This window comes from Streptopelia decaocto (assembly GCF_964273445.1).
Source record: "Streptopelia decaocto genome assembly, chromosome: 11".
NCBI classification, from domain to species: domain Eukaryota; kingdom Metazoa; phylum Chordata; class Aves; order Columbiformes; family Columbidae; genus Streptopelia; species Streptopelia decaocto.
The window spans coordinates 7,042,683-7,065,087 of record NC_138666.1 but is presented as its reverse complement, the minus strand read 5'-3'; the positions used below and the strand labels follow the sequence as shown (position 1 = coordinate 7,065,087).

Sequence of the window (22,405 nt, the reverse complement as noted above, 5' to 3'; positions counted from 1 at the left end):
CCAGAAATTATTCTCTGATTAAATTTATACCCCAACCTTTCTCCAGAGCTCTGCCAGTTCCTCCAAGAAGTTTCTCAAGCAACTCCCGTCCCCCAGTGTTTTGCTGTGCCAGAGCTACCATTTACCTTAGCAAAGCCGAAACGGCCTCATGTTTTTGGGCTGTAAATGGAGTGCAAGCAGGGAACAGAACCGCTGTGCAGCACAATGTGCTGCAGCAACAAGCACCTACATTTCCCTTTGCAGAGCGCAGCAGAGAGGAATTTTACCTGCATTTGTGGTGGCTCATCCTTCTCCAGCACACAGAAATAAAATGAGAACATAATTCCCCCAATGTCCCCCTGCAGCTGCTGTTTCCTTCACCCCAGCCCCTTTCTTTTTAAGCTGAGTCACAGTACCTAAATGCACTCAGCTACTCCTGGGAAGAAAGAAATATTTAAAAATCAATTCATCTGCTGTGTTTAGCCCCAAAGCAAACACTGGGGCATAGTGCTTTTCATTAAAATGGAAATTTTGTTCTAGGCTTGAGGTTTTGGGGTCTGTTATTCAAAGGAAGAGAGAGGATTTGTGTTCGCAGTCCTGCAGCATCACTAGCAGCACAGCCCTCCGAGCTGCAGCAGTCGCTCACCTTCCTCCTTGCCTGCACCTTCAGCCTTCAGCAGGAACATATCTGTATGCAGGGTGCCTTTGTCAACATCCTTCTTAATTCTCTGTAGAGAAGGGAAAGACAGAGATGCTCAGCAAAACAGTTTCAGTGGCCCAAAACACTGGAGGTCCAACTCTTCAATGCCTGGAAGGTAACTCACGCCAGGATGTGCCACTATGAACTCACCACCCCACAGATAAGCCTCATCGCAGCGTGAATCCGTACATTCCTGTGCTGAAAATGCAAATATTGCGACTAGGGCAAGGAGAAGCCGCACAGGTAGTCACACTGTGGTTCTGGAGCATCAGGCAGCTCACAAGCAGAGTTCAAAGCAGGAGTATTTATTGTGATGAGCCACAAGCAACTTCCGCCTGTGACAACCAGGCTGTGACACAGACCCTGCAACTTGTGGCTGCATCAAGACTGCAGGATGCAGTTTAAGAGCGGGAATTTTGGCACCCAGAGAAGGGAAACAAATTGTCATAAGGGATTAAAATGGATTGTTTTGCAGGAGGAGGGAAGGATGGGCAGCACCAAGGAAACAAGAGATGCACAGTCCTGCCTTTTACTCTGCCACAGAGAGTATGAGGTGCTCTCCAGGGACTAATTTAACACCTGTGCCTCTGCTCCTCCAGCTGTAAAAGGGAGCAGATCCCCACTCCAAAGCAGCACACAACAACTTTCCGCAGGGCTTGTGAAGCTCTCTGGGATCCTGCCCTCGAATGCTGGGCAGAAGCTCAGAGTGTCTGTGCTGTATCGTTTCCAAGGCCCGAGTTTAAGTGCAGGCCTGTGACTCGCACACAGACTTTCAGTCCCTGCCACCCCCACATCTCCAGCCCACGGCAGGAGCAGCAGAGGTGGCAGCTCGTGCTGTGCGCCACGACTGCAGCTGCCAGTTGTAGCATTCAGGGCCCCACAGAGCCTTGGGCAACAGCTTTTTCTCCTAAACAGAAACAGAAGCCCTACTTCCACCCCTACTAAAGGCAACAGCAAGATACCAGCAAGAGCAGAACCAAGCCTCAGCTGAGGCAATTAAATGCATCATTTTAAATGTGGTTTTGCTCCCTCCACTGTCAGACCCTGTACTCCAGTGCTCATAAGCAACATGCAGCATTTGAAAGCAGCACTATGCAGCACCACTGTAGGAGGTCTTTTAATAATGTCATTACCCACTCAGCCCTTCATGCAAAGCTCCTGATTCCCTGTAATTCCTCTCCTCGTGGGGGCAACAGCATTGCCGAGCTGTGTGACTGCTGCCAGAATGAGGCTGGGGCCAGGAGCAGAGCAACACGGTGCTGTCCTGGTCTTGCTTCAAATCTGTACACAACCCTGTGCCTTGTGTTTGACAGGTTTTGTTACTGCAGAGGATGCTCTGTTGTTATTACATGGCCAAGTATCCAATTTGTATGAACAATATTGAATTCTTAGAAAGGTAGAAGAGAGAAAAGGGAAACAAAGCGTGTTTGAGACATTGCACAACAATGCTGTAACCTGGATGATGCTGGAAAGCTCCAGAGAAGGCTAATAATGAAGGTCCAGAGGAAACAGCAGAATTCTGCTCGCAGTGCAGCAAGAGGGAAGTTTCAGTTAACTTAAGGACCAGGCTCTGCCTGTAGTGCTATCTTGGGAAATCTGTTAGTTTGGGGCTGTGCCTCACGTGTCTTCTTCCTCTCCACACACACCTAAAAGGTAGGGTCGATTTTGTCCTCAAATGCCAGATGGAGCACACATCTGTATGTGCAGGGGACACACAGGAGCAGAGGAAGATGTGCGCTATCTGCACAGAAAGAGGGGAAAGATCAAACACTGAGAGAGCAGTTGGCTTCACTATCGTACAAGCCACGTAGAATAACAGCATTATTTTTCTCCTGAAAACCACATGGCTCCCTGTAGTAAACAAGCTGCGTATGAAACATGACAAAGCTTCTTGGGCTGAGAAAACCCCCAATGAGGTAGAGTGGGAGTTATTTGTTGTCAAAGTGATGCCTGTTTTTCCCCAACTCACACTGGCTCAAAAGCAGACTTCATCAGCAGAGCGGCACATCGCTGCCGCAGAGATCAATCCCCTCGCAGCCAGGACACCACTGCCCTGAGCAAACCGCTCCGTCTGGCACAAGAGGCTCCTCTTCCCCACACTGTCCTTCTTGCCTTTAAATTCCAGGTGTTTGCTTTCAAGCACAAAACTGGCACGGATATCCACAGCCTGTTGTTTGCATGTACAGGTACATTAGCAAGTTACAAGAGGCTTACAGGCATTAGCTAAAAAAACCCCATAGCTCCAGTGACAGACAGCGAGGCAGTTTATCCCCCTTCAAAGGGGGAGGAAATTTAGGCATAGCAAGCTAGTCTTAAAAAGGGGGAATCAGCACTCCTCGTGCATAACATGCTAAATGTGTCTGATTAAAGAGATCAATATTGGCTAAATACAACCAATTAGCAGAAGCCCTTAGCGGGCAGAGCTACAGAGGGTCCCACCAGACCTCGCAATCCAAGCAAACACTTCAGCCCCGCCGCAAGCAATCTCCCAGCCGGATCCAATGCAGCTTTGCAAAGCTCGCCACTGAAAAAACCCACCCCAAAACCTAGAAAAAGAAACCCTGCATGTAATGCCAGCCCTCCCATGGCTCACAGGCTTCTTGCACCTGCAAGGTAGAGCAGCGTTCACCTCCAGCCGCTCCTGGCTGCATCTGCCACGCCACTCAGGCCCAGCGCGCTCATGTTGCCTAGCAATAGAGAGCTTTCATTGCTTGACACAGCCCAAAACGCAGCTTGCTGCAGCAAGCCCCAGCCCCAGCATGAGAAACAGGTGAGCACATCTTTAAGATCAGAAGGAGAGCAAGTCTGAGCTGCTCGCGGGATTTTGAGGGACATTCTAGGCAGAGCTGACAACCCCGACGACATCCCCATCCATAAGGGACTGTAGCAGTTGTCTTTGTCATTTCTAGGCTGAAGATGAAACACACAGACACCACTGTGCTAAGAATCACGGATTTTGAAACACCAGGCATACTTTTGTCAATTTGCACACTGACATCTCAAGTTAGTTGCACTCAGGGTTGTAAAGCTCCTTTGTCAACATTCGCATTGTGTTTGTTCCCCATCTGGTCAGCAAAATCTAGAGGCTGGCACAGGCAAGGGCAGGTCTGGTTATCAAGGTTCTTGTCCTTGCTCTGTATAAAAGCACTGGAGTGACTTAGACAAGTCACTTGGTCTTTTCTGACCATGAAAGAGACTTTCTTATTCGAGTCACAAGAGAAGGGAATTCAGCAACATGACCTGGACTGAGAGACATGACTGAAAACTGACCCTCCATGCTCAGTTCTGCAATCGAAGCAGGGACCAGATCTCTGCTTCTGCCTCCTGCTGACGAGGCTGATGGGCAGATCAATCACCTGATCAGAGGAACATCCCTGGCTGCAAGCTGACAGTGCTGCTCAGGCTTTGAGACCCAACAGCCAGCTGGGTACAAAGATGCTTACAATTCCACCCAGAACCATGAATCTCCTGGGCTTATATCTCTTTTTGCCCTACACCACACCACAGAGCTCTTTTGGTACAGACCTTCAAAGCAGATTTAGAAGGGTAAGGGGACCACAGGATAAAATGCATCAGAACTGCCCATCGCAGGAAAGCAGCCTCACACATCACAAGCCTCCTCCAGCAATGTGACAGCCGATACTAAAACAGAGGAGCTATTATGATTTCCATTCCTCTTCCATCCAAACCAATTAACGCTACGTACATCCCTGGTAGACGCTCTGGCCTCAGGAGGGATCCACGCAAATCCACACCTTTTTTTTATTTTACAACACATGTGAAACTTAGTCCTGTCTCTTATTTGAAAAGAAATCCCTACATGACATGGTGGAGGGCGCTTTGCTTGGACACCTGCCTGGTTTCATAAGCAAAAATGTCTTCGTGTGCCCAAAAAGGTCTTCATAGCAATACTGAATGCAGCACCTGCCTATCTAACTGGAGACAAGGATCAGGTCCTCTCCTGTGCCTCCAATTAAGTATCATTTCCTCCATCTTCTACCTCTTATTTCTCCCACGAGTACCACAGCCAATGACTCTGGGAGGAGTACACAAGCCAAACACAGTCTCATCACTTCAGAGCAAACCCAGAGAGACTCAGCTCCAAGATCAGCTGTAAGGAAAGATTTAAGGAGAATTAACTAGCCACACACTAATGAAGCTGTGTTTCTCCTAGAGGGTCTAAATCTTGCTGAATTAAATTTTCAGGAGCACACTAAAGGTTTCTTGCTTTTGCATCTCAAGCAAGCTGCAGTGAAAATTGTGTCTGGTGCTCTGGTCCGTTTGTAGCTCAGCTGCACCATTCCTGCCTGAAAGTTCACCTGTGCTGCAGTAGACACAAGCAAAGTCTCTGTTAGGAACGGCACATCACATCAGAGAGCAGCAGACTCAGCTCTCTATCACAAAGGAAGCAGATTCATAATAGGAGTGGTTGTTTTAATCTGAAAAGCTGGAGAGAACTGCACCCAGCTCTGATCCTTCCTCAGTGTCCTGCACAAAGGCTGAGGGAAGCTTTGCATTTCCCCATCCCTTCTACTTCATTTTTATTAGCTCAAAACAACCTGGAGCAGTGTGATAGGGCCCGCTCCTGCGGCGTGCAACTGCAAACACGCAGCAACTTTCATATTTCCATGGTGCTCAGTGTGCACGTAAAACCCAGGGGCTTCCAGTAGTTATGAGAGATCTACATCTAGCACAGTATGCAGCTCGTGCTTCCTTCCCACCCTCCAGAGTGAGCAAACAGGACAGAGAAATGAAGAGGACAAAGCCCTTTCGGGTAGAAAATGCCTCTGTATTGTTACTGCTATTTAATCAAATGCATATCTGAGGAGATAGAGCCGTAAGTGCAGGCCGTGAGGAGGCACAAATGCTTCTAAATATACAGCCTGACTATCTTTTCTTCCCTTTCCCTGCTTTTCTTCTTTGTTCATTTATTCACATCAGAAGAACAAGGCGTCCTCCTCCCCCAGCGCCGCACTGCTGGAAGCGATGCCTTTCCACCGAGACAGCAGCAGCAGGATCCGGGTCTTCTGCCTGCATTCGCAACATTAAAAGCTTTTGCAGGAGCCTTTTGCTCAATGAAATATTTACTTCCTCCTGCCCAGCACGGAGAGAGGGATACTTGGTCGATGAGGACATATGGTCTAAAGGGCTATCCAGTATAAATTACCATGATTAACAAAGCAAGAAGCAGAGCAGAGGAAGCCTGGTGCTCATCAAAAGTCTTCTTTGGCTTATTGAGTTTGCTAACTAGTGCTGCTCCCTTAACCCTTTCACTGATACAAGAAAATAGAAGTCACCTGGCAGCTGCTGCTTTTAACCTGCAAGTGCCGGAACACGGATGAGTACTCCCCGAGAACACTTGAAGCCGGCAGTAAAACTGCCATTTATCCCACTTATTTATTCTCCTACCTCTGTGATATCACCTCTTCTAGTGGATCAGATCAGAAAGGAAAATACAAAATTCATTTTAACCAAGATAAGCTCCACGATCAGCACACAGTGGCATAAAAAAGGCACAATTAGAAGACAAGCTGCCTCTTTTGGCAGCAGTACTGATTCACGGCATCCTGAACCACCCTGTGTACGAACAATCCAAGGGCACAACCGCACATTTACTCCAAGCTGGCACAACCACAGGATAACACACGCTCTTGTTACCAGTGGTTTTTGGACATCTGGCGGGTGCCAGACGTGCAGACACATCGTCAGCCAGAGCAGCGGGCAGTTATGTGATGAGATCACTAAATCTGGCGCTGGAGACAAGGCTTGTGATTTGAGCAGAGGCAAGCAGCAGTACAGAGATCTCCATTTTGCTCTTTCCAAGCACTCAAAACACAGGACTCCACAGCCAACATAGGTCAAGACCGTCAAATCGGCCCCATTCAGGCAACTTGAGTTTGTCATATTTTAGTTTTCACTTTAGTCCCTTAGTTCTTCCAACAACTATTCTGTTGAGCATCCAGGAAATACTGCACTGGCTTATCACAAAGTCTCTCCTACCTGTTTGGAGTAGCCCCCATAGATGATGACACTGCCCTCAGGAGTAGCAGCCATTTGACAGCCGGATCTTGGAGCAGGCCCGATCCCCGATGGTGCCAGCTTGCTCCAGGTGAAAGAGTCCAGATTGAACGCGTACACATCGTTGTAATAGATGTAATCCCTAGGGAGAGCAAATCGGCACACCACAGGTTTTTGTAACGGTCATCATTTAGGACAGGATAAAACATAATTTCAGGAAGATCACCAGGACCTCGTTCAACTCCTTGCATTCATGGTTCTTCTCCTGCCGTAGTCGCAGCAACGTACAGGAGATTTGTTTGGGTGAAGGTTACTACTTCATTGCAACAATTTGCATTTGACAAAGCTCCTTTAAGCAAGACCTCTCTGGGTTCTTTTATCTATGTCACTCCTGACAGAGGTTTCATCAATTCTATCCATTTAACCCAATCCAAGGTAACTCAAACCAGAACACAAAAGATGAAAACAGATTAGAACTATGTCTGTCTAGAGGGGTGGGAATAAAAATATACATATATCCCTGTTCTGTTTCTACTAGGCAACTCACATACTGTAGCTGTGACCTCACATAGTATGTGAGAGCCTACTGGAGATGTTTCTAGGAAGACAAGGCTCTCCAACAAGATTCAGAGGCCAAAAGTGATGTACTGAGCTTTAGCTACAAGGATGAGTAGCTACTTCAGTGATAAGTGGTACAATGGTTTCTCAAACACTTCAAGACTTTAAATCAAGATCACTTGTCTTTCTAACATAAAAGTCTAGTTCAGTAATAGTACTGCTGAGGATAATCCACCAAAGCCCAGCTTTCTGTTACTGGTGAAATTCTGGTTTGACTGGGGTTTTTTTGTTTGTTGTTGTTTTTTTTTTTTTTTTTGGCGGGGGGACGGGGGGTTGGTTGGTTGGTTGTTTTCAGAGGATTCTGTACCACCAGCAGTAACCCACCTCGCACTTTCATGGAAACCTCCAAAGATGATTAGCTGTCTTTTGCAAGCAACCATTCGATGTCCACTTCGTCCAGAGGGGCCTCCTGATGCCCTGAAATGCAAAAAAATTCCACTGATCAGCAAAATTCCCTTTCCTGTTAGTGCGTCAGGCCATTTTTATTGAAGTCACTGGCAGCTGGGCTGGTTGAGTTCAGCTTCTGTTCTCCTGGAATGGGAAACCATGGGGAACTTCACTGCCTTTTTATCCAGAAGAGTACATGTGCTCTTCCTAAAACTCTTGGCATTTGCAACACCAGGCACTTTGCAGTAACAATTTTATTCTTAGTGATAGGCCATCTCATCTCTAACAAGACCCAAAGTCTTGAAGTCTTTTCTGCTATGACTCAGGAACTAATTTTTATGGAGAGTTTAATGAATAGCAGTTAACTCCCACAATTGCAAGAAAGGCCCTCGAGACAGAGGTGTTTTCTCCAAGTATCAAATAAAAACTAGAGACTAGTTCTGACATCCACTCTCCTTTAACATCTTAGCAAATCACATACCCATAATGTGTTCACTCACCTACCTCCCGTTAAAATATAACATCAAACTAGAGAGAAGACTTTCTAAACTACTTATATTTCCTCAAGAGCAAACACACTGCAGCAAAACAAGTCATTGTTATTATCTTACACATTAAAAAGCAGCTACACTTCCCTGTTCTGCTCTTTCAAGCCTTCCTGACCTTTCAGCTAAACCTGCCACTTCCATTTCCAGGAACACACAGCAACAGTCCATCTGGCACATCCAAAAGCTTCACGCGAAGCCGGGCAGCTGGCAGCGACATTCCTGAGAGGCAACCAAGATGCACCTTCCTTCATCTGCACCCACAGACACAGAGGAAACAAAAAACAACTTCAAGTACTCTTGAAACAAAAGCAACTTCATGCCAAACCGCAGAGAAAACAGGGTTTGCTTTGTGTGTTCTCTGCCCTCATAGATTAATCAATCGCATTTTCACTCTCACTGAGGAGTCCCCCAAAGCACCACTGAACCCAGAGGGCTCCTCAAATCGGCAGCGTTGACACGTGTGAAGTGGTTGTAGAATCAGGGCCTAAATAAACGAGAAACCTGCTCATTGTTGAAAACTACAGCAAAACCTAAAGCCACAACCCCACTGCTGGGACTGAACTGGCAGCAGGCAGCTGCGAAGAGCGGTGAGAGATTTCTGTGGAGAGAGCAAATGAGGGCCCTTACTCACCATCAAAAATGACAATCTCACACCAGTCATAATGAAAAACTCCAAGCAGAACAGCAGCGTTTGGGTAAGACTGAATTGATATTGATTGCTCGGACTTTTTATTCTAACAGAGAGTGGCATTTTCGAGGCATTTACTGGATTTTTAAGTATCATCCTGCAGAGTAGCACCTCTAGTATTAATTTCATCAAGATCTGAAATCATTATTTTCTCTTCTGTAACAAATCTCCCACGTTATTATTCCAGAGGATGGCACCTGTTTAAATATTTTTTTTTTTACAAAAAAAGGAAAGAAGGAATTAAAAAGAAAAAATAAAATCAACCTTAACAATAAAATCAACCTTAACAATAAAATCCTGTTCTCAGATTCTCAGAGAATATCTTCTGCCTTGCTTCTCTAACAGGCTTCCTCCAAGTCAAAAATTAATTCTGAACAATAAAAAGTTTATTCACTGATGAGTTTTAATAAACAAGTTCCCACAAGTGTACAATTCACTCAAAGCCACAAACAAAACCATCCAGTCTGGGGCCTGATCTGAATTCAGAGAAGTCTCACTGGCACCAGCACCACTTGCTGTCAGTCACGAGGCTCTTCTCCCCTTTCTTTAAACTAGAGACACAAACTGCAAGAACAGACGCTGAAATGTGGTTCCAGGAGGCTTCACCCTGCACAGTATTATAGCATTGCGTTACACATTGATGGAATCAGCTACAAAGAAAGTTTATAGCTTTTGATGTAAGGATAGGCCCTCCTAAACTTGCAACAACCGCCCTTACAAAGTATTTTAAGATCATTCATACAAGCCAAGGTCCTTCATCCCCAGTCTCCAAACACAACAGTGGAAAAACCAAAGGGCACAGTCAATTAGGACAGGCAGTAACGAACAACCAAGCTACTGCTCCACAAGGTACTTGCTGCAGCTCCAAGACTCACTTCCCAAATGTCAACCGTCTCCTTTTACCTGTATCGGTGCTCGTGGGCCAAAACAAGCATTTTGGAAATGGTTTCACAGACTTCATGATTAAGACTCTGCTTCATGGGGTTGACACCAGAAAGCAGACATGTGGGAGGGAGCTGTAAATTCTCCAGACTTTTTTTAAAAATAGATTAAAAGATAAGTCTGTATAAGGACTGTCTCTACACATGCACAGCATGAGGCTGATCAGAACTGCTCCATAAGGAATTTGCTTTTACTTGGGAGTTAGTTTGGTACTTACAGTAACGGAACTGATCCAAATTCAGCCCCCAGATTCAAGAATTAAATACAGTGGCTACAGATTGCACACGTGAGATACCTTTTAATTCATTCCTTCATCCAGAGGATGCTCAGATGAAGCCTGGAACATTTCCACAATAATAAAAGTGATGATGCATAGAACATCCCATGAAAGGGGCATTTCAGGACAAAGCACTTTTAACCTCCAGTACCTGAGGTAGCTGAAGCCCAGGATTTCAGGTTTACATCTTACACTTGTGAGTGCAAACAAATGTTTTGTGCAGCAACACACGCACACATGCACCTGTATGTTTGCATACTCAGTCAGGAATACACAAGTGAATTGCCACAAGGCACAAAATCCTCAAATCAAGTCCCTTGAAAAGTCCAGCAACATTTGTACATTTAGATCTACCAGAGAACACGCTCACAGGGCTCACTTCTGGGCTGACAGAGGAAGCCTGCTCAATAGTACAACAAACATGCTTATTTTTTCTTTTAACACCAATGCACCTTTCTACCTTGTGTTGGAGGATGTGATCTTTCTGGTGACAGCATGTGAGCAAAAAGAGCAGTCAATGAGAAACAAACCTATGCTGAAATGCACCCTGCACTGCACTGACTGCTCCAGTTCTCTCTGTAAACTGCATTCAACATACGCTCCTGAAACGCTGCCCTGAAATATTTATGGCACCACATCTCACAAAATTGTTATGGGAAGTATCATTAACATTCCGGTATTGGAAGGGAGCTACACAGGCTCAAAAATAAGAGAAAGAACTACACAGAGGAGGGATCTGCCAGTTTCTAAGCATAACCCCAAAGCGTGATGCTCCCTGTCTCCCTTTGAGGAGTGCACTGGGCCACACAGAACTGAATTAGAATCTTCTCTCCAGGAAGGAATGAGGCAATTAGCTTAAAATATTGCTTAGCTCTAAGGCAGAGTGACAAACAGTTCATGCACTGTGACAACCTTGTGCCTCACACACATGATAAGGTGGTAGCAATAAGTCAAAGTCAGTTGCTGGCAAGTCTTGTAATGGGTTGGGATTTGTTGTGTTCGGGCCACCTTTGTGCATGCAAAATTCAAGTAAATATAGGTAAATATAGCAAATTTTAACTGTCAAGCAGACTGGCACCAGTGTGGTCTGTGCTACAAGATAACGGAGAACAGCTTCTCCAGCAGCCTTTGCAGACACGGCACAGGGATGAGCTATTTGAGGTTCTCTCTTCCAAAGTGTTTTACAGACAAGGCTCTTAGGGCACCAAGATGGTCTGTGGCATGAACTGTAGGCCACGAAGGACAACATAACTGTCTGAAATCTAAGCTGTGGGGCTGGAATAACTAGATTTCCTAGAACTGCAAGGTCAGATCACAGCAGGGTCATCTTAGCTATTCAAGACACACAAACCAATACATTCAAACCCACCTCCAACAGGGCACATATGATTCTTCCTACATGAAACACAAACTTTGTCTCTCTTGTTCAGACATTTCGTGAAGAATAAATATATTACTGTATTATTTGCACTAAAACAATGTCTTCCAAACCCAACTGAGCTTACTCAATACCAGTCCGCACCCCAAATGTCTATCACCAGGCATTTTTTCAGGCAACACTGCTCGCACATGGGACACATGGAATCATTGCTTGGCCTGTTACTGTACCAGGTGTGGTGCCTCACCAGGACTCAACAAACCTACACAATCTGCCCTTTCCATTTAGTCTTCCCAAACATGTTCACCCACTCAATACCACCAGCCCCTAGGCTGACCCCCACTGCCGCCAGTCACCCCAGCTAGTTAATGGCAACCCAAAATAAGCAAGTGCTTGGCCTAAGACATGAGAAACCCACGTGGAAAAATTACAGCAGCAATGGGGATCCCTGGCCAGAAAAGCAAAATGCTGAAGGAAGTGAAATGCAGCACGTGTTATGGTGATAGTCTTAAAAGAAGTAAGGAAAAAATCCCTCATACAACTCAACAATCATCTCTGCCCTTTCCTCTTCCCCTTGCCAAGCAGACTGTAATCAAGATGCCATATGGAAAAGCAAAGAGGCAGCAGAAACTTGATTTTCACACTCAGTCAGGTTAGCATTAAAACAAAGACATCCCCTCCCAGCCTCCTCCGCCAGATGCCTCATTAATGCAGCTCTTGGAGCTCTGCCCAAGGATGGGGAGGAGATGCACTTTGTTTTATTCGCGCACTGGGACCAGGGCACAGGCATTTTCAAAATTCCAGCAAGGCTGAAAGGCAGACATCCACCCAAACACATCAGGAAGCTCAGATGGAGTAGGTCCTGCATGGGGCAGAGAGAGAGTAAAGATCATCTATCCAGGGCACTTTCACCCATGGAATTTATGATGCTCACTTAGAAAACATCTGGTTTTTTATGTATTGAGAAACAATCAAGTACCAATGTCTCCAAATGCATCCTCCCACTGTGGCATGGCAGCCAAGGTGACCTGTGACAGCCAGTACCTGGCCATGGGTGGCTACGGGTGGCCTGGAGAGCATGGTCCCCAGAACCTGCTCCCCAGGTGAGACCAGGAGCCCACCCTGCCCAGCTGTCTCCTCACTAACCACGTCAACCCACCACAACAACATCTCTTGCCGTGGTCTGAGTCCACGTGGGGCCTGGGACTGCTGGGGGAATCCTGCAACTCGCAGCACGTGCAAACTTCATGCTTAGCTCCAGGGCGGGAACAGGCACTTTTGCAGTGTAAGTTACATCCAGCATCCCTGAGGCTGCTCTCCCACACAGGGTAATACACAGGATGAGTAGATCTTCCTAACTACCTCGTTTCCTTCCTCTTCCCAGGCAGGTCAGGTACTGCAGCATTTGTTTGGGGAGCAAAAAACCCTAAATCAGCTCTACAGCAACGCATCTGCAAACCCACGAGAGAGCAATTTGCGCCATCAGTGGTGGAGCTAACGAAGCCTCATCTGGATTCTCTGATGGCTCACAAAAAACAATCTCCCGCCCTCGCTCTCCCTGCAGCTGGGTATTAACACTGCTCTCCGGTGAGGATTTTTTCAACCAAGAGTTTGGCTGAAATGTCAACCTTTTCTCTCAGCAGGGACTCTATGGCGAGCATCACTTCGTCCCCCACTCCTGCTCACATGAAACCCGTAAGGATGCAACACGCTTGAGTTCATCCCCTTTCTTTGGCTGAGGCTGAGCAAGGGATTCAGAAGTTATTTTGGGGAGCTGGGAGGGGTACAGTCACAGTTTACGTCAGCTTCTGCCTAACAACAATAGGCAGATCAGCCTGCACAGTGACAGGTCTTTTTAATCCTTGCACCTCTTAAAGAGCCCTCCATCATTTTGGAGGTTTTCTCTCACCCTCACTTCTCAAAGACAAGCCGGGCACTCTAGAATAAACCTGGCTTTCTGGAACAAATGACAGGTCTAGAGCCAAGAGACACACTGATGGACAAGAACCAGTTGCTTACAAATCGAACAGTTTTCCCTCAGCATCCCAGAGCTACTCAAAAGCACGATCCCCGGATTCTCACAGAGCAGTTGGCTGCTGGGATCCTTTTAACCCGGACTGTTTTGGACTCCTTTGCATTTTTGCACTTCGGCTCTATAGTCTCCCTGTACTTTCCACATGAGAGTCCCTACACTGCTACATGAACGTTAGTAAAATTAAACCTACAAATTCCCTTGTCAGGCAATGTCAAGGCTCCCATTTCACGGGGGGGGCGGAAAAAGGCAGACAAGCGTCATGACTCACTGTGTGGCCTCAGGCTTGTGCCAAGGCAGAGCCCAGGTATCCGTCTCCCTCCTAAACCACCTTCTCAATTACTGTGCAAGAAGAGACAAATACCGACAACAGGTGGCCACACTCTGCAAGCAAGGTGAAAAGTAATCAGCTTGGGCAAATTTAGGGCTTCCCACCCGAAGGACAGACGTGGAGTTCATCACCAGGAGCTTGACCTGTCAAACAGCAGATAAGCAAGTCTCCAAAAGCTGCTGCTCTCCCTGGTGCCACCTCGAGGGTCAAATGCACGGGAGTTCCAGCCCACCCAAAACTGGGCTCTGACTAACCCCAGAGTCATGACAATCCCGAAGTCCAAGAGAAAATCTATGTCAAAGTCAGAACCAAAGCCACATCTCCTGCCTCTCAGTCCACTGGGTCACTCACCAGACCTCTCCTTCTCTCATGCAAATATAAAAATGAGCAGCAAACCAAGAAGCTAAAGGTTAAGGGAACATTAGCAGAGGACTTTAGGCGAGATCCACAGAAGATATTTAGACACTTTAACTTCTGTCAACGCTACCGGGGCTTTTGACACCAATTTCCTTTGACAGGTCTGAATTAATGGCTTGTTTATCCCAAGGAATCTTGAAGCAGCAAATGCCAGTTATGAGGAGTGAAGTTGGCTCTGTGGATAGACACAAGCTGTCTTCTCGAGCAATGGTAAAACTGGGCAAGATCCCTGTACTAGTCTTGTAGAGCCCAGCCAGGAGGAGCCCAGGCAGATGGCACAACAAGTATTGTTTTGAAGTTGGACATCTATAGCCACCATGGTTGGGAGGACAGAGTGATGTTCATGATACTCTTTCCTTCAGTTAACTAATACCCAAGCACACCCATGCTCCAAGAATCACATATTAAACAAAATAGCTTTGGCCTCGATAGACCTGGAACACATCTCTCATTTTGACGTCCTTCTGGAAGCTGTCCTCTCCACTGTTTCTAAGATGGGCACCTCTGTACTCAAAGGAAAGATGAGTGGACAGTGGAGAAATCACAGCATTATACCAGGAATCAAACTCAGCTCATGCTGGCACGGTTCCTTGTAAGGTCAGCATCACTGATGTCAGAACACATCACTTACTTGATCTGCTCCCAGGTCTTGGTAGCCAAATGCAGGACCCAGAGATCCTTGTAATGATAGAACTGTTCCCCGTTGGGAGATGCAAACTCGCCTCCAAACACCCAGAGCTGCCCACCGGCTGTGGGCACCACTGCTGCCTGCCAGAGAAAAGGAAGAGCTGGATCAAACAAGGGTTCAGAAACCAGAGACAGGAGAACTCTATCAGTCAAATGCGCAGCTGCCTCCAAATACCAGAGAGCAGACAAGCAGCAGCGGCTGCTGCTGCCTTGCTTGGCAACAACAGCTCTCTGGGCTGAAGGGAGGGGAATTTTAAATGGAAGTTACTCATTGCTTAACACACCTTCCCTATAGCAAAGGGCCACCTTGAGTTCCAGTTCTACAAATTCAAAGTTCCCTGGAAAGCACCTTGGGATTCAGTTTAAAAATTGTTCAAATCTCTCCATTCACTGAAAGGAAACCTCTCCACAGCTAAGGCTCAGCAGCATTTCACCCCTCCTGTAGTCACATAAATAGAATCCTGCAGAAGAAATACTGATGATCTCTGAGCAACATGAGGAACAGGGACACTTTGTGCCTCTAAGACACATCTAACACCCCAGCACTGGGCACAGTAATGCAGGGAAACATCTTTTGGACCATTAACGGTGCACAACTGCCCTTTGCAGGTTTTGTACATTACAAACCAACAAACAGTACAGAAGCCAAGCTTACGTTCAAACCTGTTGCTTCCCAAGACCTGAAAAGCATTTCTGCTCCCTTTGAAGGAAAAAAAAAAACAAACCACAAAACACAAACCCACCAACCAAAAAGCCCTCAAACACAGAAGGAAATGAGCAGACACTGTTACTGCTTTGGTTAGGGCAAGTAGCAGAGAGTATGAAAGGGGTTTGGTTTGGGGTTTTTTTGCACAGAGCAGCACTCAAACACTGTTGTGAAGCAATCTGACATTTAAAAGCAGGGAGATCAGAGGAAGACTTTACTTCATTAAAATTACCTGCGTAAGAACAAAGGAAAAATTAAGGAATCCCAAAAAAAGAAACTATGCGACTGTGCAAATCTTTTCCTTGACCGCGACCTCTTGGGTTATTTACACTATAAATAAATTCTTCCACACATTTTTGCAGGGTACCCATCACCAATCAACATTGGGATAATGATCTCTTTCTTAAGAAGGGCTTCATTACATGGCTATATTTTCCAGCAAACAGCAAAGAAGATTTTTAGCATCAGACACATCATCATGCCCTGACATAAACCAGCCTATACATGCACCGATTAGACATATGGGAAAATATGGGGTGTGTTTGCAAGCAGGATTTGTGGGAACATGAAGGTATCTGAACAAAGGGGATACGTGCCTCATTTTCATGGGTATCTAGAGCTTAAAAGCTTTAAGGGGAATGTATGTGCAACAGCCTGCTCATACTCGTGTGTGACCTTTTGAAGAGCTGGCTCAACATTCATTACAGAGCCAAAGCTTTTCCTTAAACAACTAACACCCATTCATGGCTATTCTCATCTCGGCTTCATTGAACTGATGTCATGAAGCCCGTGTAACTCAGAGGACCTCGTGTCAGAGACCAGAGATAACAAGTAAGACTGAAAACGTGCACACACAAACCCACAGGCACATTTCTGTTTACCTGTGAGCTAATGTAGAATATGCGTAAAAAATAAAGTCACAAGGAAGACAACAAACCAGTCAACCATGAGGCTGAACTGTCTCCTGTGCGACTACAATTAATTATCAGGCAAAAAACATTGTTGAAGCAGGACTCCTCAGCTGGGTTTCTCATTTTCCTGCTGTTGTAACCCAGTTGCAGCTCCCCAATGTGAGGCTGCCTGCTCAGCTCAGATTCAGCTGCTCGACAGCCACCTGCTGGCATCCAGCACCAGACAAGCACCTCTCAGCTCCTCACCCGCACAGCAGCCTCCTTTTCACCCAGGGAAATGAGTTTTGGAATTCATGGTCTCCTTGGGGAATTTGGCCTCTGAAATCAAGTTCTATTTAAGGCACCAAGGGGTAGCCCAAAAATTGTCAGACCCTTTTAATTCAAGAAAGGACACACAACTCAGAGCAAGACTGGTATTTAGGTGTAAGCAAAACCAGGGTATATGAGCCTAACCAGGGTATTGAATCTTACCGGGAAGCTCTAAAGAGCTTTGGCCATGGGTAGGAAAATAACATTCACATCCTGTCTGGCAGTTTTTGCAACGTACCAGTCACCCAGCCACTTGCTGCGACAGGTAAATAATCTATCAGACAGCTTGCGAGGGCCAAAGACCTGCAAAAAATACAAGTCTTTGGTCCAGTTTCTAATGTGCAGGTGTTCACATGAAGTAAACAAACCCAAATCCGCCATCATCACCAGTCAGTGACCTTAATGACGCGGGCACCAGAAAGGTGAATTCTAGGGGACTGTCATGATATCCCAGAGAAAATTCAGACAACCTTGTCTATTGCCTTTGCAGACGGTAGAAAAACAGCCCATCTGCCAAGGGGAAAAAAATAATAAAGACATCCACCCAAAGGCAGGACACACACTTTCAGTGCTGGCAGTTCATTGTAGGTCTGTGAACATTAAGGAAATAATCACGCACAGCAACTCCGTTCATGGCACTTTGGTCAGATGCTAAGTTATATCAGACCAGCATTTTGAAAATTCGGTGCCATCCTGGGATTACGGATGGTTGAGCTGGTCTCTATATAATGCAGCAAGACAGTTCACCTTCCAAAGAGCCTCCCCTGCGAGTCCTGTGAACCCAACAGATACAACCCCAGTGGAGCTGGGGCTGAGTTGCAAAATGATTCTTATGATGATGATGCTCTTCTCATCCCAAATCATCATTCCACAATTATTGGAAGAGCACCTTGGACAGGCTTCCAGCAGAAGAGGTGAAGTGACACCATGACAATGAGAATGCAGAGAAGCCAGAAACCCTCAGGAGGGAAAAAAAAAAAAAAATCAACTCCCATCCATCTTTAGAGCAGCCTTAGAACATCCCAATTGCTGCCCTGGCACCCAGTACATTACCTGGTGAGCACATCGCCGTGGTGGTGGGTTGGGGATCTCTACTTTAGACCAGCTGTTCTTTCGGACGTTGTAAACATACAATTCGTTATACAGGTACGTCTGTTAGAAAGAGAAAATACATGTCACCACAGCTCTCCATGGGACAGGGTCAGTCTGTCCACGCACAGGCAGCCCGAGGGTTATCGGAGTTTGGGGGAGAAGACACACAGCACCAGCTTTGCCTCATCAGGCAGGGAAGGACAACAACCTCCTGCACTGGCTGGGGAGCCAGGAGCTTTTTCAGCAATCCTCTGGACTGGACTGTTCTTCACCAAACCCTTGGTTAAGCCTGGGATAGTTGGACACATGAGGACTTAAGAAGTTGGAGCTTAAATACAGATGTGCAGGTTGAAGTTGCCTGAACTGCAGCTCAACTTCAGAGACAGAAACAGCTTGAGGCTGCAAAACAAGCAGGATTAGTTTAGCCTGTCACATCTTCAGGCAGCCAAATATCATTGGCAGGCTTGAGTTTTCACACTACAGTATGTACAACTTCTGAGGGTCATAAAGACCAGTTTGACTCCAGAAGCACAAGAAACACTTGCAGAAATTCAGTAACAAGAGTGCCTACTTGCAAATATTTGCTATCATACACATCTTCCAGGCAGACAATGCTTTGCCAGCAGCAAAACCACAGAAGTGCCTTGTTTTGAAAAGTGGAAGATACAGATTCTTCAATAGTTATCAGAAATGAGGGGCAGATATGGCTACAATTAAGTCTGGAGAAATTATGAAGTCCTGAAATATTGATGCCGAGACAATCACTCTGACTCCTTAATGGGTTCTAGCATGTCTCCTTCCTGCCAACTCTCAGGCATGAGACAGTATCAAGGCAGAATTAAAAGGCTACTTTGCTCTCATTCAGGGACAAATACATATTTTATGACTGCTGCCTTGAATTTCACTTCAAATGAGACTCATGCAAATTACAGTAAAAGGCAGGGAGAGGGTAGAATAAAGAAGAAAAAAAAAAAAATGGAAGTATACATTACTTTTTGGCCATTGAAATATTCACCTCCAAAAAGGATCAATTCGTCTTTCTCAGGGTGAGCAGAGAGGGAGCCGTTCAGCCTGCAAAAGAAAGAGGAATGGCCAAAACAGAAGCATAAGAGTCCTGTAAAACTTGCAGCTTTAACTCAGCCAGCACTAGCACCTCTGCCCTCTGGCCGCAAAGGTCTCTCCATCATCTGCCAAATTACTCGGCTGTGATATTCACTCCAGGGCTAAAAACTCCTCAAAGAAATTAACTTCTTAAGAACTTCCAGCAAGATTAATTTCACAGTGTCTGAAATCTCCTATTTTAGGAGCATACGTTACACTGTCATTTAACATGCCTTTTGACGTGAGCTCTTGAATTTTAATGCTGGTGTGTCAAGAACAAAAAATTATTTTTATGAGGGCACATAGCTATGGGTAGAACTGGGCTGTCTCGGATCGACTTTTCTGCGTCGTTATTCTGCAGTTACCACTGGTCACTGCTCATCTGCGCACCACCAAAGTACTTTGCACTCCCAAGGAGGAACTAACTGACTGCTGTGAGATCACCAGCATCATACTGACTTGTCCCATTACGCAGAGAGAAAAACAGGTATCACAGAGAAAGGCATTCAATTAACAAGCCACAGGAAAGACAAAAACAGAACCTAGAAGTATGTGGACCCCAAGCCTACACTTCGTGGTGTCTTGTATTTCGTGACATCCTTTTGCCTCTTAAGTCCTTTCAGCTTTTGAGCCTGAATCCAAAACTTCCTTTTAACTTTTATTCTTCCTCAAAGCCCTGCAATCTAACCCTGTTTTGCCTACTTTCAAAGATGATTAAAAAGTGGATTTTAAGGCCAAAAAAGCTTTTGGTCCCTTTTTTAACCATGGATTCAATCTAAAATCATAGAATCATTTTGGTTGGAAAAGACCTTTAAAATTATCAAGTTCGACTGTTAACCCAACACTGCCAAGTCCACCTCTAAACTATGCCATCAAGAACCTCATCTCCATGTCTGTTCAACCCCTCCAGGGATGGTGACTCCACCACTGCCCTGAGCAGTCTGTGCCAATGCCCGACAGCCCTTTGCAGAAGAAATTGTTCCCCAGATCCAACCTCAACCTCCCCTGGCGCAACTTGAGGCCGTTCCCTCTCGTGCTCTCACTTGTTCCCGGGGATCAGAGCCCGACCCCCCCGGCTCCAACCTCCTTTCAGGCAGTTCAGAGATCAGAAGGTCTCCCCTCAGCTCCTGTTCTCCAGCCAAACTCCCCAGGTCCCTCAGCTGCTCCCATCACACTTGTGCTCTAGCCCCTTCCCCAGCTCCATTCCCTTCTCTGAACTTGTTCCGGCACCACAAGGGCTTTCTTGGCTTGAGGGGCCCAAAACTGACCCCAGGATTTGAGGTTCAGCCTCTCCAGTGTTCCGTACAAGGGACGGTCTCTGTCCCGGTCCTGCTGGCCATACCATTCCTGATATAAGCCAGGACGCTGTTGGCCTTTTTGGCCACCTGGGCACACTGCTGGCTCATGTTCAGCCGCTGTCACCAACACCCCCAGGTCCTTTTCCACCAGGGGGCTTTCCAGCCACTCTTCCCTGAGCCTGCAGCATCTGTGGGGTTGTTGTTACCCAAGTGCAGGAGCCAGCACTTGGCCTTGTTCAACCTCAGATAACTGGCCTCAGCACACTGACCCAGCCCCTCTGTAGAGCCTCCTGCCCTCTTCCACTCAACCTGGTGTTATCTGCAAACTTACTAAGGGCACACTCAGCCCCTTGTGCATGACAAAGATATTAAGATATTAGATATTAATATACCAGATTATAAAATTAACTCTAGATATCAGCTCTGCCAGATATTATGCCTTCCACTTTCAGGAAATAACTTGACAGAAACAAATGTCCTTAAAAGCACCATCAACTTCCATATAAGTGACAGTCAAAGCCTGATACAATCTCTCACCTGGGTGAGGGAGGTGGGCAGGATGTCTCAATTACTTGGGTCTTTTTAGCATCTAAACTCTGGAATTCTGCTATCAGGGCTTCAAGGTCCTCCTGAAAATAAAAAGCCAGACATGAGTTCCTTGACATGCACAGAGCCACACACACACATTAAACCAGCATTCACTCTCCTGATTACCCTTTTTTAAATTGTCTATTTATGTTCCCTTCATTCCACTACCAGAAACGGATGCCGAGTACTTCCACAGAGGCATTAAACATTGGTCTCCCCTAAAACTCTAACAAGTTGCTCAGAAGAGTCCTAAAAGGATGATATGCAAAGTTTAGTGCGCACCTGCTATTCCCACAGCAGAAATACTGTGTAAATCAGCAAAAGTGAACACAAACCATTTGAGCCTTAACAAAATCATGAACAAATATGTGCTACAATCCAGCCAGCCCTCTTTTTCATCTGCAACAGAAATATGCATAAATGGAACTGGAAACTTTTTTATTCCCAGTTCATACTTTAGCTGGAGAGAAACCTGTACATGTTTTTATTCCCTTTTGGCTTCTGTCAATCAAACCCAAAATCTGCCTCCACACTGCAGATACACCAAGTTGCAAGGGCAGAAGCAGGACTGCAGGTGGAGGGAGTTTCTGATTCACAGTCTCTCCTACACCCCCACTGCTCCCCACCTCCCTTCAGTTAACCTTTCTCTCTCGGTAACTGCATTACCACAGTGTGGTCAAAGCAGATTTCCAATATCTGGGCATTTTGCCCCTGCAGCATGACATCAACTCTCCCGACAGATGTTATCAATATACACTAGTATCTTTCCCATTATTTAAGTTTTGCATTATGCTAGGGACATCATGTTTTGATCAGGGAAAGGCAACTGTTTCAAGGCCAAAATACAAGCACTCACTCTATAAATGAGTTTTAAAAAAGTTTTCATTTGCTTTTAAGACCAAAGAGAAGCATGGGGGAGAAGGAAAGCAAGCAGGACCCTTAAACTGCATTTTCTTGTCCTTTTACACCCACTGTCACATGCTGCTCCCACCTTGTCAGCAACATGGCAAAAGTCTTCCCGGTAGCAGTTTTCATTTATTCTCTTCCCCGAGTGCACAGGTGTGAGCACAAGCAATGCTTTTTCACCAGAACTGCTCTAACACTAACCCTAAAAGTTTCAAAAGATGTGCACTGACCTCAAACCCCCTGCACCTGCACATTTTAGGGTGCAAGGGTGATGACTGGGGGGCACCCACGAAATGGAGAAATAGACTTAACAGCAGAGACAATGATACTGATAAGCACATTCTTTATTTTATCAGCACCAGGGAACACTGGGGATCATCCTTCACAAGGGCTCCAAAGACTGGATGCTCTTGCGTTGCTTATATTCACAAAATTATTACATACGCATTACAATTTTTTTTTTTTTAATTTTGACATACTTCTATAATTGAT

The 22,405-nt window shown here is 45.9% G+C and overlaps 1 protein-coding gene across 1 annotated transcript in view; it reads right to left on the bottom strand.

Annotated features, from left to right (window-relative positions):
• The window catches only part of KLHDC4 (kelch domain containing 4), a 28,002-nt gene that overhangs the window by 4,878 nt on the left and 719 nt on the right, over positions 1-22,405 (bottom strand). Inside the window, exons 2-8 of the mRNA XM_082062370.1 lie at positions 20,957-21,048; positions 19,013-19,091; positions 17,982-18,080; positions 14,947-15,083; positions 7,640-7,732; positions 6,680-6,839; positions 626-707 (exon numbers count right to left, since the gene is read on the bottom strand). Of these exons, the coding sequence (XP_081918496.1) occupies positions 626-707; positions 6,680-6,839; positions 7,640-7,732; positions 14,947-15,083; positions 17,982-18,080; positions 19,013-19,091; positions 20,957-21,048 (742 nt within the window). The remainder of the gene's footprint in view (positions 1-625; positions 708-6,679; positions 6,840-7,639; positions 7,733-14,946; positions 15,084-17,981; positions 18,081-19,012; positions 19,092-20,956; positions 21,049-22,405) is intronic.